This window comes from Gnatocerus cornutus, chromosome 7 (genome assembly GCF_029298725.1).
Source record: "Gnatocerus cornutus isolate USDA-ARS CGAHR chromosome 7, icGnaCorn1.1, whole genome shotgun sequence".
Taxonomy (NCBI): Eukaryota; Metazoa; Arthropoda; class Insecta; order Coleoptera; family Tenebrionidae; genus Gnatocerus; species Gnatocerus cornutus.
Window position 1 is genome coordinate 19,209,558 of NC_142239.1, and position 17,567 is coordinate 19,227,124.

The following is a 17,567-nucleotide window of genomic DNA, read 5'->3' on the forward strand; positions in this document are numbered from 1 at the left end:
ATTTCTAAGACTTTCATAGTGTTGCAAATACGGTTTTGTGTACCTAATAAATCGGGTTTCATATTAAAGAAAAGGCGATTGGGTAAAAAAGTGTTAAATTAAAACGATGAAACTACTCAAAGTCAAACTACATTTGCTATAAATACAGAGAGTTTGGCTGAGCTTATGTTTGAAAGACTACGTGTAGTACAATTACGAAAGTTCAAACTGACTAGAAGTGCGAAATTTGTTTTTAAAAATCTCAGACTGACTACATTTAGTACAACTGAGAAAGATAAGCCTTTGGCTGAAATTGTCTTTAAATAACTCGAAATACTAACTCTTCAATCCAACTGGGCATACACAAACTCAGACTTTGAAAAGTTGTTATCTGACATCTTCCTGGGTTTCACCCTGATTCTGGGGAACAATGATGCCAACCCCCATTTTAAAAATACTAAAATGTCGAGGTTCTAAACGTAAATGAATTAAACTTGATAGATATAAATCTAGGTTTTAAAGTATTTCTATTCCAATATTTCTTAAAAAACCATGTTATCTCCGAAAGATGAAGCAGCCTTCTCTTGGTAAGATGACCCTGTATGCAGTGGTGTATAGTTGGTGGCCTGCTTACACAACCTCAAAATTGACGGATGGATAAATATTTTGAAATTGTCGTTGATAAGCTGTCATTTTTGCTTTTCTCACCACGAAATTAACAGTATTGATGGTTCTTATCGATTTTTATAAATTAGTTTGAAGTTTCCGCTTGACGCAGCGTCTTGCGCAGTGTGCGAATTTATCAGCTGTTCAATACAATATGGATGTGTAGTGGAGTTGGTATTTGTTTGGAAAAGCAAGGTCAGCCTTTGTGTCAGAAATAACGAGAAAGTTGGTCTAACGAGTAGTAAATTTTCAATTTAGTGTTGTAGATTTAGTGGTTTTATATCGAAACAGTGTAATCATCACGAAGAACTCATGAGTAACACAACGTCATCGGACTCAAATGGAACTCGCAGAGACAACTATTATGTAAATTACAACCAGGACAGCACGTAAGTTTCGCCCCCGCCGTCACCCTCAACCCCCACGTCCATTCCTCCATCGTCCAAACAAAGAAACTCGCGCGTTCCACGACCTCTTTTCTAAGGTGAAAGGTCTTTGGCTGCAGAATTATCCCTCAAGTGGGTCGCGAACGCCTTATAAACAAACGAAGACGAAGACAATCAGCTGATTGTTTGACAGTGACCGTTGTTTTCCCGTTTTTCCTGGTTTTGGGACGCGTGACGTCGCATTACGACATTTACTTACAAACCACCGATGATGTCATCATTTTGTCATTTTGCAATATTTGCCAGTAACTACTGAATTTGTTCGGGGCCACGCTTACAGGTTTGCCAAACCTTGAATGCGAGGAACCTTAAACTTGGAACGTTGCGAAATTCGGGTCAGCGGAGGCTGGGCGATTGTTTCGTTTCCAAAGCACTCTGCGATCTAGCTTGTAAATAAATAATAATCGCGAGTGTTTTGCTTTTTGATATTCCACATCCGCGTTGTGATTAAAAGTAAATTATAGTGGATTAGACGTACTTTAATTAAACTTTTATCTACGTTCAAAGCGCGCTTTGTCTTTCTTTCATCGACCAAGAAAATCACAGTTTTATGTCGGATTTATATCTATTTCATTTAGAACGATCTATTAATCCTCATTACAAATAACGCAGATACATTTTCTTCATCTATACCTGTAATATCTACGTATCATGTAGTCGTGCGATAAAAAAAAAGATGACGTGCGAAATTCTTTTGTTTCGTTTGTTTTTGTTTTGGTGTTCGATTTCCGATGCTTTATTACTGTTATCGGTGAACTGTTATCACAACGATATGTTTTTTTAAACAAAAGACGTAGTGTCTAGGAAAATCACACATCAAGCAGGCCATGCCGTCTCTCGAAACTGCGCAATAAGGGGAGAAAAGTGTCGGTTCTTCCTTTTCACTGCGTGCTTAAGCCGTTGTGTTTGAAACAACGTCTATGCCATCTTTAAAAAAAAAACATATAGCCCATGGAGGCATGCTGAGCCGTTTCCTGCTCTGAAAATTGTGCGAAAAAACGAAAAAGGGGTCCGTTCCTCCGTCCTGTTGCCTGTTGAAGTCGCTGCTTCTGAAGCAAAGCCTATCTCATCTCTTCTTAAAAAAACATAGAAGCAGGCTATACCGTTGCCTTCTCTGGAAGCCGCGCAAATAAACGAAAAAAGTGTCAGATCTTTCTTCGTGTTGTGTGTTCAAGTCATTGCATCTGTAAAAAAGCCTATGCCGTTTCTTTCAAAAACCATATACCATTGCTTATGCCGTCTGCCTGTCTAGAACATGCGTGAATAGACGGAAAAACTGCCTAGTCTTCTTTCACGTTGCATGTTCAACGCCTATGCAACCTGTTTTTTAGAAAAACATGGCCCTTGCAAGCAGACTATGCCGTTTTCTTCTCTGGAAACTGCACAAAATGACGAAAAAAGTGTTTGTTCTTCTTTCTTGTTGCATGTTTAAGTCGTTACGTCTGATACAAGCCCTATGCTATCTCTTTTGAAAAAACATATAGGCCCTGGAAACAAGATATGCTGTTTTCCTTTTTTTGAAATTGCACGAAAAGACGAAAAAATCGTCCATTCTTCCTTCAGATCATGTGTTCAAGCAGTAGCGTCTGAAATAAAGCCTATGCTGTCTCTCTCCAAAAACCCATACAGTTAGTTCCTGGAAGCTGTCTCTGACTTTGCGATCGTTTTCGCAGCTCTCTAGTCGTCGGCAGCAAAAACGGTTACCGCCTCTACTCCCTGAACAGCGTCGACGATTTGGAACTCATCTATTCCAACGATGTCGAAGAAACGAACATGGTGGAGCGGCTCTTCAGTAGCAGCTTGGTGGCGACAGTGGCAGTGTCGTCCCCCCGGAAGCTGAAAGTGTGCCATTTCAAGAAAGGAACGGAAATATGCAACTACTCGTATTCAAACACAATCCTCGCTGTCCGCATGAATAGGTGCGTCCAAAATCTCCATAAGAAATAATCTTAAACTGTCTGTTTAGATCAAGACTGGTGGTCTGCCTGGAGGAGAGTCTTTATATTCACAATATCCGCGACATGAAGGTCTTGCACACTATCCGAGACACGCCACCGAACCCCCAAGGTTTGTGTGCGCTGAGTATAAACCACGACAACTGCTTATTGGCGTATCCTGGATCGGCGACGATCGGAGAGGTGCAGATTTTCGACGCCGATCATCTCGTGAGAGAGTCTGATGTTACTAACTTCACGCACTAAACTGTTTCTCGTAGCACGCGAAAACAATGATCCCCGCACATGACAGTCAATTGGCGGCGCTAGCTTTCAGCCCCAGTGGAACTAGACTGGCCACCGCCTCCGAAAAGGGCACAGTTATCCGAGTTTTCTCATCAGCCGACGGACAAAAACTCTTCGAGTTCCGAAGAGGTGTTAAACGCTGCGTCTCCATTTCCTGTTTGGCATTTAGCACGTGCAGCAACTATCTCTGCTGCAGCAGCAACACGGAAACAGTGCACGTGTTTAAATTCGAAGAGCCCAAGGACACGTAAGAATGACAAGAGAGGTGGCACAAATATTCTGTTGTTTTTGTAGTTCGAGACGCAGCGTGGAGGAGAGCAGTTGGATGGGGTATCTTTCTTCCTATTTGCCCACGCATGTGACGGATGTTTTTACCCAAGGGCGGGCCTTCGCCGCCGCCCATTTGCCCACTCAAGGGGTTAGGAATGTCATTTCTATCATGACGTAAGTTTGAGGCGGTCATGTGACTCCATTTCAAATCTACGCGCCAGAACGAGCCAATGAGAACGCGGCTTCATTACATCGTTCTTGGTAATAGCCAATAGTGGAGAAGATGCGCAGTAGGTACCGCGCAGAGTTCCGCCAGCTCGCGACGTGTTTTGGTACGCGTCTTTCTAAATCTTGGATGTAAATCAGGCGTTCAATTCTTAGGGAGAAAATCAGGAAAATTGAATGTAGCAACTTTGAGGTTAATTAAGAATTAAAAGATTTGTTCCAAAAAACAAATTTTGGTAAATTTTCGTGTTATGGCTGCTACCAACTTAACTTTTTAATGAGTGTTTAGGTACATATGTTCTTGTTTTTGATCAAGGGCTCAGAACCAGCTGCGCCTGCTCGTGGCTACTGAAGAAGCCAACTTGTACGTGTACAACTTGGATCCTAACGAAGGTGGCGACCTCACTCTGTACAAACAGCACCGTTTGAACGACCCCCGCGATCCCACAAAAGGTACCGCCACTGAACCACAAAGCATCGACGGAGGTAATAAATCTTAGTCGTCCACTTTCTTTTTTTCTGTTCTCTAGTAATGTAAGAGTCAAATGTCCGTGTAGAGTAACTCAATAGTCTTGCAAGAATAAAGGGCGTTATGCACTAGTGACACGATCGAATTGACGTCGTCATAAAACTAACGCCGACAAACCTGTGCAATCCTTTAGCCTCTTTGTGTTAATTTCACCTCAAGTCCTCTTTGATTTGATTTGTTTTTGTTTCAGTAGTTTAAAAAAACCGGTTGCATGTAAGTCAGATTCGCGTTTTTTTTTTGTTGAAAAGAACGCGCGAATCTGATTGGTCCGGCTGGCACTTGTTTGTTAAAACAACTGCCAGCTGACTTAAGTTCCCCCACCACCTGTAGTTATGCTGTAACCCGCACCCATTATGATTTTCTCTGTTCCGTGCAAGGCTCTGCCATACTAGCTAGCTACGCCGGCATCGTCAAGGGCAATCCCATGGGCCAAATGTCAGGTACTGGTCAGTATAAAAATATACTTAATGTTCAATAAACAACATAGTATAAATCGCACGGTCATTCTATAAACACCGCCTGTGTTTATTGAACGACCTGTATATCATACCGTTCCCGCAACTTCTTACGCACGATCTTGCGTTGTCTTCTACATCACACAAACTCTATGATTTGCGATTTTCATCCCTGTTTTTCGTTCTTTTCGTTATTCTCTCTTAGTTGCTTAGTTCACATCGCTTGGAGCAAACGTGGCGATCGGCCTTAACACCGAAACAGTGCAGACTAACTTTTACCAGTAGAAAGTTACTGTGCGCTCTTTCGTTCTCACGTCCCTCGAGGTACGTTTTAACCCTTTCTTCTTTGCGCAGAATCCGAGAAGCTCCGCGAGATGGCGGCCGCGACGGAATCGCCCCCGAAAGGTCCGTTCCACTTCAACGACGACCAGGAATATCCACCGCTCACGCAAACTTCGGACTGAGGTCTGGAAGCGCGAGAAAACTTTTGCAGGTATCGGGTGATGTTCGGTGTCATTCTACTGATTCATCTCGTCGTAAGGATTATCGAGGATTTCATTTTTTATCTATTCAACTTGAACGGCTGATGCCATGTTTTTAATTTCATTAATGTAAGTTGCAAGATCAAAGTGTGTTTTATTTGCCAACAAGCATTTTAATAGGGCGACGCTCTGTATATAATAAGAAATTCATATCAACACTAGTTTAATTTTTTTTTATTATAAGTAACAGCAAATTGAGATTAATGTATTGGCGTTTTACGTAAACAGAAGTGCGCTTGGTTCGGCTTTTCACTTTCTGTTTAAGTAAAATGAGAGATAGTGGAAATTTCTAATTTATTTTGACTGTAAAAGGCGACTTTTCTTCGATTTTTTACAGTGGATATTGTTTTCCGATTATTTGCGCACATTGTGCTGTGTACATAATTAGATTAAGAGTGATAGCGTGTTTATATGACCAGTATGTTAAGGCTAGACTATGTAAATTGAACGCGAGAATGAGGAAAGTGTGATACAATAATAATCATTCATGGAGATGAGGGTTTTTGAAACGATATCCTTTTGTTTCTATCCCCTTCCTTGAAGTGCTCTCACTTACCGTAGTCGCAACAATACGTTGTCACAAGTCTAGTGGAAACTTTCGTCAGTCCCCCAAACGTCAAAACAGACATAACCTAAAAACAGTTTTAAAAATCTGATTACCAATGTAACTCCGACGTCTTCAAGCCGCGAACTGGGTCTGATTGTTTTCCCAGTTCTGGGCCACCCCTACAATATAAGATTTTAGGTTACCATGCCCATTTTGGAGTACTACATAAAGACTTTCGCCCACCTCAAAAACTACGTGATTTCCTATCAGTGTAAGCAATGCACTTATTTCACCAAGTCCGCCTTTTCAATCAGGAGCCACATAAAGCGTCACACGGCCCCCAAACTGTTTACTTTTTTCGATTGTGGTGATCGCCCCCCTGAGAGTCACTACTGCGACGACTGCAATTACAGTACTTTTCTGACTGTGGAATTTAACAAGCACGTTAAGAGTCACAGGGAATATGAGTGTGAGCAGTGTGGGTACGCTTCGTTGAGTTTTTCTAACTGGCAGAGACATATTCAGGAGTGTGCTTGTATTGATAAGGTTTATCAATGTGAAAAGTGTCCGTTTCGCACGTCTTTTAAGTGGAGTTTGAAGTTACACGTGATGTGTAAGCATGAAGACGGAGAGAACGTGCAGTGGTTCGTCTGCACAATGTGCCCCTTTAAAACCAAATTGAAGGGTAGTCTAAAACGTCACATGATGTGCAAACACACCCCTTCTGAAGACATAAATTGGCTGCACTGCTCGTTTTGCTCATACAAGACAAAGTGTAACATCACTCACTTGAAGAACCACATTTTAAGCCAACACACTCCTAGAGAAAACGAAATCAATCAGAACTTCCATTATTGCCATGAATGCCCGTTTAAAACCCGCTACAAGTACAATCTCCAATCGCATATAACTAACAAACACACCGAACTTGCCGACGCGAGATTGTTTAAATGTGATGCTTGCCCCTTTCAGACTAAACTGCAAGGCAGCCTAAAGAGACACGTAATGTGCAAACACACCCCTTCTACAGACATCAATTGGTACAAGTGCAATAAATGCTCCTTCAAGTCAAAAACGAGAAGTCATTTAAAATACCACATCATAGAACGACATACTCCGTCGGAAAACATTAAATGGTTTCAATGTGATCACTGCTCGTATCGGGGCAAGCGGAAGAGCGCTTTGAAGAAGCACGCGCTAATGCACGTGGGCCAAGAACAAAACGATGGGGAGAGTGGTAAATGACTGACAATGGTTTCAATGTGATCAGATGATAATACTCGGTGCTCGTAAATATTTTATTGTTAATTTATAATTTATTGTTAGGTTGTGGGAGGATGTAAATCAATTGTTAGCGTAATATCTGTGGAGAATAAAGTGTAGTAAAACAGTCATTTTGAAATCTTGCGTCTTAAAGAAAAAGCCAATAAGACAAGACAGCTTTGGCCATTTTATTTCAAAAAACCGCGTTTAAAATCGCTGCCAATCCATGCGCGCAAAATCCCCAACTCGTGCTAACGTTCCTCACTGAAAATAATCACAGATTTGAATGTATAACCCCTCCGCACCGTCAAAAATACCTCCATTTCCTACGTGGAACCCCCAAAGGCGCCCCAAAATGTTAAATTCTCGAATCTGTCTCCCTCAAAGTTGGTAGCACCGGCCACCATCAGTGACAGCTGTCATCTCAAACTGATGACTCTCGAATTGAGGTTATGTTCGTTTTTTACCTTTGTTTTGTACACAACTAGACCACCACAAAAATGCAATTTAGTCCCTCGTTTCCTTTTTTAAACCCACGAAAGTCCGGTCGTGTCTGACGAAAAAATGGACATCTTCGAGGAGCTGGGGGTGCCGAAAAAGTACCTCAAAGCCACAAGCAAAGAGGGGTTCTTTGTCGCTCTGGTTCACCGCATATGGCTCAAGTGAGTACGAAATTTTGTATGTGTGTAATTAAATCTCAATTTTTTAGATCGTTGGTGAAGCACTCGAAACTCGCAGAATTCACAGAAAGGGGGCGTTTTGAGTCGTGGCCCACAGAGGAAGAATTGGGGCCCTCGTGGACGAAAATCTTCATTTCGGTGTTTAAAAAACGCGACGTTAGCGTGATTCCGTTGCCTCGCATTCGAAGTCTAATTCAAAATGACCCGCCGCTGTTGTTCTGTCAATTATTGCAATACATCCACCAGACCAACTACAAGAACCTCTGGAAGGAAGCGTACAAGAAGTATAACAGTAAAACTGAGAGCAATAAAGAAACTCAGATTTGTTTAGGGGAGTACAACGACGTTTTGCGGGAGATTATCACGCGGATCTACGGGTGCCCCCTTATTAACGTCTGTGATTCCAAAGTAGAGACCCCCAAGTCTTTTGATGTCCACTTGAATGTATTACCAGCAGTCTGCGCGGTCGAGACGTTGAACGCGATTTTTGTCCTCCACGTCCCTTACCTGGAGCACAATCTTAAAGACTGCGTCACCTTCAGTCCGGCGGTTTTGAATAAATGTTACGCGAAACCGCTCTTTATTATCTACCAGTTACTGCAGACTTTGAGGTCGATGCATGACCGGAGTTTAACCCTTGGAGAGATTTCTTTGAGTGATATTTACTTAACAGAAGACATGTGGATTTACATTATCCCCAACATACATTCCAATATTTACGTCCAAGAGAAGACGGAGGCGAAACGACTAACAATCTCTGACTGTCGTAAAACCGGTCACAAGTTCGATTTGAACTTACAGTGCGAGTCCTGCGGATTACGGACGTACGATAAAGTCCAAATTTCTAAAGAAACTCTCCAAGAACTATGTCAGTTGTGGGTTGAAGGCCAGATCTCGAACTTCACCTACATCAGCGCGTTGAACAAGCTCTCTGGACGGAAACTCGGAGACCCCAACTGCCACCACGTCTTCCCCTGGGTCACGGACTTCGCCTCGCGCTGCGGAAAGAACTGGCGGGATCTGAAGAAGTCCAAATACCGCATCAACAAAGGCGATCGCCAATTGGATCTCACTTACGACAACCCCCAGTCCCAGATCCCGCACCACGTCTCCGACGTTTTATCATCCATCACGTACTACGTTTACATGGCGCGGAGGACACCGAAATCCGTGCTCTGCAAGAATGTTAGAACAGTTTGGGTACCGGCGGAGTACCCCAGCTCGATCCAAAGAATGCAGGAGTGGACTCCTGATGAGTGTATTCCGGAGTTTTTTACGGATGCCACGGTTTTCCGGAGTATTCATGATGATTTGGATGATCTTGAAGTTCCGGCGTGGTGTTCCGGGCCGGAGGATTTCATAGAGAAGCATCGCGAGGCGTTGGAGAGTGGGCACGTTTCCGAGAGGCTGCACCACTGGATTGATCTCACGTTTGGGTACAAGTAAGTGGAAATTTGTTATAAAGTACGATTTCAAATTCCAAAAGAAGGTTATACATGGTGTTTATAAATGGTTCTACTATCAAGACTGGCTACGAAATTTGCCGCTCATTACAAATATGGGTTTAGATTTTTGTGTTTTTCGGTTCTTTAGATTTTCCCTTTCCAGCTTATCATTAAATTTCCTTTAGATATTTTCTAATTTCTCTCTATTTCTTGTGGTTTTATTTAGATTCTTCTGTTGTCTGGAAAATCTCTAGATTTGTGGTGGATTCTCTACATATTTTCTCAAGGGAAATTTTTAGAGATTCTTTAAATTGGCTTTTTAGATTTTTTTATAATATATTTTTCCCTCTAGATTTGCAGTTCTATTTTTTTGCATTCTCCCCAGATTTTAAATTCCCTGAAATATTATGGAATTTTCAAGATTTTTTTAATAGTAATTTAATGGCACTTTCTTTTAAGATTTTTCTTAGATTTTCTTTTAGAGTTTACTTTAGAACTATGTATTTCCTATATTGAATAGTTCTTCTAGATTCTTATTAGATTTGATCCAATTCTTAATACTTTTAATTTAGTCTTATCTCGGTTATTGGGCTTATTTTACGCAGAATTTCAAGTAGAATCCAAAAATTTGCCGCAGTTTCACATGCGTCAAAAAATAGCCGAGTTAGAAGCTTTTAAAGTTGAAGGTAGCTTACCTATGGTGCAAAACCTAATTCGGTCGATATTTTTCTTATTTATGAAGCAATTTTAGCAAAATTGTGTTCATTTTACGTATAATTTTAAGTAGAATCCAAAAATGGGCGGATTTGTTTATAGATTTAGATTTTTTTATAATATATTTTTCCCTCTAGATTTACATTTTTATTTTTTTCGATTCTCCCCGGATTTTAAATTCTCTGAAATATTATGGAATTTCCAAGATTTTTTTAATAGTAATTTAATGGTACTTTCTTTTTAGATTTTTCTTAGATTTTCTTTTAGAGTTTACTTTAGAACTATGTATTTCCTATATTGAATAGTTCTTCTAGATTCTTATTAGATTTGATTCAATTCTTAATGCTTTTAATTTGATCTCATTTCGGTTATTGGGCTCAGTTTACGCAGAATTTTAGGTAGAATCCAAAAATGGGCGTCAGTTTCATATGCGTCAAAACCTAATTTGATCGATATTTTGCTTATTTACGAAGCATTTTGAAAAATATTGGACTAAAATTTCGAGTAGAATCCAAAAATTGGCGCTAGATTCACATACGTCAAAAAATATTCGAGTTAGAAGCGTTTAAAGTTGAAGGTAGCTTCCTTATGGCGCAAACCTAATTCGGTCGATATTTTGCTTATTTATGAAGCAATTTTAGAAAAATTGTGTTTATTTTGCGCATAATTTTAAGTACAACGTGTTTATAAATGTTTCTGGCATCAAGGGTGGCTATGACATGTCAAAGAAATTTGCCGTTCTTTATAAATGTGGGTTTAGTTTTTTTAACTGACATTTGTAGTTAACCTCAATCATAGAGCAAAGTAAGTTTTGAGAAGAAAACTGTGCTAGTTGTGATTTGAAACCTGAAAATCAAAAATTTTGACACAAAACCGTAACAACATTATGAATAATTTTCAAGATAGTTATATTCACTATGAAAACAAAGCGGCAAAGTAGTGCACGACAAGAATTCCAGAGCCACCCTTGCTGCTAGAAACATTTATAAACACCCTGTAAAATCCAAAAATGGGCGTCAGATTCTAATATGTCAAAAAATAACCGCGTTAGAAGCATTTAAAATTGAAGGTAACTCAATCTATGGTGCAAAACCTAATTCGTTCGATATTTCGCTTATTTACGAAGCAATTTAAAAAAAATGTGTTCATGTTACCCAGAAATTTCAGGAGAATCCAAAAATGAGCGGCAGTTTCACATACGTCAAAAAATAACCGAGGTAAAAGCGTTTGAAGTTGCCGATAATGCAAGAACAATCAACTTTTCAAACTCGCAACACTAGCGCCACCTGTGCGATTCCCATCCAACTCTCGAATTAGCGCGCCAATTTTGAATTTTATTCCAGACTCGCCGGCACGGCAGCCGTCAAATCCAAAAACGTCTGTCTTCACCTCGTCGACGACCACGAAAAACTCACAAAATCCGGCATCGTTCAACTTTTCACTCACCCTCATCCCTCCAAAGCCACCGCGTCACTCTTCTGGAACAAAACACCCCCTAAAATCTACATAACAAAACCGTCACGTAAAACCCGTAATCGTAGTAGTTCCCCCGGGATAACTCTCGACGCTAAAACCGACGACGAGGACGTGGACGACGTCCCCAACTCCACTAAACCTCTAGCTCTCTCTAGATTCCTCTCTCGAAGTCGCTCCTCGCTAAACGAAGAACCTAATCAAAAAACCAAAACGAATCAAAGAAGTTCGAGTTTGGGGCCGAAGAATCCGAGTTTCACGTCGCATATTAACACGAAGACTGGGCTTGTGGTGCCGAGTTCGTCGATGAGCGTGGGGATTATTTACCTCCCGAAGGAGTACAAGCCTGAGCAGAGTTTGGAGAGTTTGGAGAAGAAGCACGCGTTCTTCTCCAAGACCTTCCACGTGGAGGAGAAACGCGTCAAAGTCGAGGAGAAGCGTGTGGAGGACGTGGGGGACGACTACGTCAACGCCTTCACGAATCTCATCTTCGAAGAGAAAGTCCGCGCTTTCCCCGTCGACAATCAAAATTTTTTCACGTTTCGTTGCAAGAATCAAAAGAACGACAACCAAATTGTTTGCAACTACTCTGATATCATCTCTTCGCGACGAATCCGAGAACTCCAAATCCTGGGGTGTCTCATCGTGGAGATCTTCATGGCGAAACAATTGCGAGCGTTGGGGGCGAACGACGCGAGCTTGTCTTTCAACGAGCGATTGAAAGCCTGCTTGACTGTAATCAAGAGTTGCAAGCATGAAATCCCACCATGTGTGACGTACATCGTTGATTTACTCCTCCAACCGGGGGCGGCGAATTTCAAGGAGTTCAAGTATCCGTCCGTTACAGATCTGGGCTTGCCGCCCCCCAGCGCCCACTTGTTACTAGAACCTCTTTTACATTCCGTCGTGCCGTTCCCGAAACTCTTCCCCAAGTTGTACCATCTGGTGGCGACACTCAAAGACTTCAAGAATGTCGCGACAGAGCTGGGGCTCCTTTACCATTTCGACTGCAACGGAGAGATGTGCGCGGAGTACGAGAGTCTCGAACGAAGGAAAATCCTCTTCGCTCAGAACATTGGGGAGTGTCGCGTGAAGACGTGTGCGCGCGAACTTGAGAATCTCTTGGAGGAGTTGTATCCGACCACCGACGGGGAGGTTGTCGGTCTTCTCTTACCACACGTCCGGGAGTTGATTGAGGATCCCCCCACGTCCGTCTTAGCCGCGTGGTACTTGTTCGATCCAATCTCAAGAGTTCTGGGGCCTCAGAGAACCTCCGAGACGCTCTTGGAGGCCATCTTGAAACTGTACGAAAACGAACCAAACGAGAGTACTCTTCCGTACTACGGAAAAATCGCGAAGCTGTACCACCATAGCTTCCTCCTGAGGCTCGTTGTCCGACTGGGTCTTCGGTGCTTCTTGGACAACTTCACCGTGCCCTTGGTCGAGGCCGTCGGCCGCTACAAAGACTACGACAAAGTCGATTTTATCCTCCACACCCACGAGAAGGTCATCAAGAAGACATCGCATCTGAAGACGATGGACACGGAGCAACCCGTCGATGCGTCCGCTAGTGACGATTCCAGCGTGTCTTCAGAGAAGCGTCCGACGCCAAAACAAGAACTCGCGGAACCAGAAGTGTTTGAATTTGACGACGACAAACAAAACGAAGAGCAGATGAAGTCGCTGATGGAACATTTGGAGTTGAACGTCGCGTCAGAACTACCTTTCAATCACTCAACGGCTGAGGAAGCTCTCGACGCCACCATCACCGAAAACTTGGATCATTTACGCGGTTTGGAAGAGTTGACGATGAATCTCAGCGAAGAAGACGACAAAGTCGTTTCGCCAACCATCCCCATACCCACAACCAAGGAGTTTAGCAATATTAGTTGTGAAATTGGGAGTAAGAAGAGCGACTCCATCCACATGGAGCTGCTGGAGTCGCCAGGCGGGAGCGCGGAGCCTAAGAAAATTGCCCCAGTGCCAAAAAACAAGAAACAAGATGCCAAAATCTCAGACATGAGCGCGGATAGTTTGATCTGGTTATCGCACAGGTTGGGACCTGTTTTATCGGCGCGGTATCTCTCGCGTAACTTGTTGAAAATGTTAACTTTGTGCTACGTGGGGAAGGAGAACTTGGCCATCGTCCCCAAGGACGAAGGGAGGGAGGTGGAGACGATTTCGGTAGTTTCGAGCCACGTCGTTGGAGATCGGAACTCTTCGAAGGTTTTGGAGTGTTTGACAAGCATTGCAGGTAACTTGATGACGCAAAAATCCCCCAGATTTTTGTATTTTTTGTAGGTTTGTACGGGGAACAGCTCATTTTGTTCCAGTATATCCCCCACATGAGCGAGCTTATCGCGTTGTGTAAGAGACGACTCACCCCGAACCTAGAGGGTGGTCTAATTTCATGTCTAGCCCTCCTTCAACACGTCGTCCCTTATTTGTCAGATTCTACGTTAATGGACCAATTACAGGTTAGTACGAAACAAACTCCTCCCCCGCTCGTTACTGATTGGTCGGTATTTTCAGGACGTTATTTTAAAGAACATCGTCCACCCAATCATCCGCCTGCTCGCCTCCACAAAATACACCTTCCCAAGCGGAAGCACCGCCCGAAACATTCTCGCTCGTAAATACATCGACACTCTCTACATCCTCTCCATCAGAATGGGCTCGGATATGACGCGGACCCACCTCGCTGTCCCCGCCCTCCAACGTTTCTTTCTCATCTTTGATAAGGTGTACACCAGTGAAGAACCTGAGGAGCACCCGCCTCCGGATTATGACACCTCCCACTACGTTGAAGTGTGCAAGGATGGCTCAACTAAAGACTGGGCGGTCGGCGGCGTTCCCATCCAGATCTCAACCGTGAAAAGCGACGTCTCTGATTCGCCGCTTGTCCACGACGAGCACAGTTTGGAGGAGTTAAAGGCGGTGTTTACGCCGGAATTGGCCTATAGCGCGTATTTGCCGTTTTTGAAGCACGTGGGGGCGGCGTCGTTGGAGATTTCGTTGAAGAATCACGCGTTGATTAAGGAGTTGTGTCAGGAGTATGAAGGGAGCTCGCCAAAGGTGCAGATTTTGGAGAGTCAGAGTTGTACGATCACGGCGTCTAGTAGTATTGGGAGCAACATCGCGGTGATTGGGAATAGAATTGAGGTTCAGACGGGGGATTTCGAGAGCATCAACACCGACGTCTTGAGCTTGGTTAGTAACAGGTTGGAGAACAACAGTCGACACTTGCGGGGGAACTGGTTGGCGTACTGGGAACACGAAATCGGGAGGTCCGACAAAGACACGATGTTCAATTTCAAACAGATCAAACTACAGAGTTTCGCAGGTAGATAATGCCAGCAGTTGGTAACCTTGTTTGATTGTTTTGTTCAAGGCCACACTCATAGCGTGAAGTGTCTCTACGTCTTGGACAATGAGAACAGTTTTATCTCTGGCAGCAGAGACAAAACGGTGAAATTGTGGTCCCTGCGCAGCCAAGGCGACGGCTCTAGCGTCTGCAACTGCCAGTGGACGTACACAGCGCACAAGAAGTCCGTTCTTTCGATCACTTTCATCGAAAGTATGAGACTCGTGGCGTCCTGTGACAGCGTCGTCCACATTTGGGACCCTTTCATGGGAGTCAACGTCGGCCACCTCGAATCTTCAAGGTTCCCTCCGGTCAACGTGCTGAAGAGTTTACCGGCACCTTCCAGTTTGGTGGTTGCAGCGACGACCGACGGCACCGTCAAAGTTATCGATACGCGAACGTGTAGTTACATCCAAGAGCTGAAGGTGAGAACACTCCTCAATTTCAAGTTCTTATTTTATTGTTAGGTGAGTCTGAACCCCGCCGGCCTAATCCGGTGTCTCGCTGTGGCCCCCTCGGGCTCCTGGATCGCGACCGGTCAATCCTCCGGCGCAATCACAGTGTTGGACAGTCGCACCGGGCTTGTGATCTCCACATGGAAAGCCCACGAAAGTGAAGTCCTTCAACTCGTCGCCGCCGACAACTCCACTCTGATTTCGTCGAGTTTGGACCAGAACATCGGCGTTTGGAGCGTCAGCGACGGGAAGTTTAAGTTCCATCTCAGGTTGGTACAAGTGCGTCGACTTCGGTTTCATCGCTATTGATAGATTGTCTTTTGTTAGAGGGGCCACGGAGCCTGTACACTGCCTCAATGTGTATAATAACGAGCTGATTTCCGGAACGACGGCCAATAGAGTTGGAGTCCACACGTCGATTGACTTAGAGGCGTCGTTTTCAAGCACCAAGTTGCGCTCCGACGCTTTTAAAGGTCTGTTGACGTCGATGGCGCTGTTGCCGCTCAATAGATTGCTGTTACTGGGGGCGGATACGGGGGTTATTCATTTGTTGTGTTGAGAAACGGACATTCCAGTGCAATTCCATGTAGTACCACAGATTTTATTTATTGTGATGTTAGTTTTAATTGTTGAAGCAAACGCTGTTTGTATATTGAGACTATTTTCAGGGACATGTATATTCATGGTTACTCAACTAACAGAATTTTATTTTATACAAGATGTAAGCGATTTTGTAAATTGTAGGTTAGGATAAGTTGTTGCTTCGTATTGGAGACGGTTTTTCTTCAGATTTTAGAGCTATCTTTAGTACCGGTGAGCATTTTAAAAAATGTGGACGACCATGACTTTTTTGAGATATTGGCAACATTGAGTGTCAGTTTTCAATTTTTTCAATGTTGGCAAATATGAAAGTAATGGCCTGTTTGATTACCTATTTTTTTTAATTATAGAATTACATCAAGGCTAGTGTTGTTTTCGAGTCTCATCTCCAATATCTTAGTGATTTTAATAAAGACACTTTGGCGACATGTCACTAGTCAATTCTTTTATAAGTAGGTGTTATTTTACCGCGTATGATGTTTTCTAAGTAACTGTACAATTATTTATTTACGGTATTATTTGGTCCCAAAGATTTACAATGTAATTCATTATCATGCGTTGATTACTGTGCAAATAAAGAATTGAAAAGGCTGTTGTTGCCCTCATTTTTATTCCTCACCAATGTCTCTTTATTTTTTAACGTAAAAGCTCTCGGTATTGGCTATCGCTGTACCGTCCTCATTTCAGTACCATTTTTCTTGTCGAATTTGCCATCCTTCATTTTTTTAGACTAGTTTTGTTAGTTTTATAATTTTTATTTCCATAATGAAGTATACTTTACCATTCAAGGTGTTTATAAATGTTTTTATCATCAAGGGTGGCTATGAAATGTCAAAGAAATTTGCCGCTCTTCATAAATGTGGGTTTAGATTTTTCAACTGACATTTGTAGTTAACCTCAATCATAAAGCAAAGTAAGTTTTGAGAAGAGAACTGTTCTATACCAGAGCTCATTTCTATCGGTCCACTCATTAAAAAGTTAAGTTGGCAGCAGCCCGTTGGGATTTTTATTAGTAACAATTGGCAGCAAAAGCGTTTGACCTTCGTATATTCGAAATTAAAGTATCTATCATTAATATGTTATTTTTTTATTTTAATCAAGTTTGGTAAAAATGTTTTTCTCAACAATTTTCACCCCGTTTCTGTCATTTGCGTTTATAACTTCCAGTGACTAATTAAAATAATAATTGCCTCATAAATCAGTGAATTATTATTAATAGCTAAACGCTTGCAGAAAATCAGCTTAACGGAAATAAGTACGTATCTTAGCCATTATTCATGACTTTCGCAGTTGCCTATAAATTACTTAGATTTATCGATATCTTGCAACAGGTAGGTGAGTAACACCTAATTAAAATTGATTTCGTAACTTTCAAGGTACATTACATCTCCGAAAAATGCAGAGACCCGCAAAAATTTCGAATGAATGAAGAGTTAAAATTAAGTTTTGTTTACATCCTTCGTATTTTTGACGTAAGAGTTACGTAGTTAGTTACTGGAACATTTCCAATTTCTAATAAAAATAAAACCTAATCGGTGTGATGTTAATGGAAATATCAAATTACCACCTATCACGATCCTTAAAAACAGGTCGTCATGATAACTGATAAATAATTCAGTTAGTAATCGATAATGGTTTTAATGCGCGCGTGAACCTAAACAGTGTAAATAAATA

General features: G+C 42.3%; 3 protein-coding genes and 1 long non-coding RNA gene across 7 annotated transcripts; 3 read left to right on the plus strand and 1 right to left on the minus strand.

Annotated features, from left to right (window-relative positions):
* The first annotated feature begins 745 nt into the window (after positions 1 to 745).
* On the plus strand, positions 746 to 5,846 carry Atg18a (Autophagy-related 18a). 3 transcript variants are annotated; one of them, XM_088040506.1, is made up of 9 exons: positions 746 to 840; positions 904 to 1,034; positions 2,765 to 3,010; positions 3,058 to 3,256; positions 3,307 to 3,578; positions 3,626 to 3,775; positions 4,143 to 4,312; positions 4,733 to 4,801; positions 5,165 to 5,846. In XM_088040506.1, the coding sequence occupies exons 2-9, from the start codon at positions 958 to 960 to the stop codon at positions 5,272 to 5,274; spliced, it is 1,293 nt and encodes a 430-aa protein (XP_087896632.1). In that variant the 5' UTR covers positions 746 to 840; positions 904 to 957; the 3' UTR covers positions 5,275 to 5,846. The 3 variants fall into 3 exon arrangements, with proteins under 3 accessions (XP_087896632.1, XP_087896630.1, XP_087896631.1); XM_088040504.1 differs by having other exon boundaries at positions 747 to 1,034; positions 4,733 to 4,795; XM_088040505.1 differs by lacking the exon at positions 4,733 to 4,801 and having other exon boundaries at positions 748 to 1,034.
* An 81-nt stretch (positions 5,847 to 5,927) lies between these two features.
* LOC148172148 (zinc finger protein 711-like) lies at positions 5,928 to 7,293 on the plus strand. The gene is made up of 2 exons (XM_088040508.1): positions 5,928 to 6,047; positions 6,098 to 7,293. Exon 2 carries the CDS (start codon positions 6,104 to 6,106, stop codon positions 7,142 to 7,144), a length of 1,041 nt encoding a protein of 346 aa, XP_087896634.1. The 5' UTR covers positions 5,928 to 6,047; positions 6,098 to 6,103; the 3' UTR covers positions 7,145 to 7,293.
* Positions 7,142 to 7,586, minus strand: LOC148172149 (uncharacterized). The gene is made up of 2 exons (XR_015770327.1): positions 7,480 to 7,586; positions 7,142 to 7,426 (listed from the first exon to the last, which is right to left on the minus strand). It is a non-coding gene; the product is annotated as an uncharacterized LOC148172149 (long non-coding RNA).
* Wdr81 (WD repeat domain 81) lies at positions 7,381 to 16,326 on the plus strand. 2 transcript variants are annotated; one of them, XM_088040491.1, is made up of 8 exons: positions 7,381 to 7,824; positions 7,872 to 9,284; positions 11,345 to 13,728; positions 13,776 to 13,951; positions 14,007 to 14,817; positions 14,866 to 15,263; positions 15,306 to 15,562; positions 15,606 to 16,326. In XM_088040491.1, the coding sequence occupies exons 1-8, from the start codon at positions 7,727 to 7,729 to the stop codon at positions 15,850 to 15,852; spliced, it is 5,784 nt and encodes a 1,927-aa protein (XP_087896617.1). In that variant the 5' UTR covers positions 7,381 to 7,726; the 3' UTR covers positions 15,853 to 16,326. The 2 variants fall into 2 exon arrangements, with proteins under 2 accessions (XP_087896617.1, XP_087896618.1); XM_088040492.1 differs by having other exon boundaries at positions 15,621 to 16,326.
* The last annotated feature ends 1,241 nt before the right edge of the window (positions 16,327 to 17,567 follow it).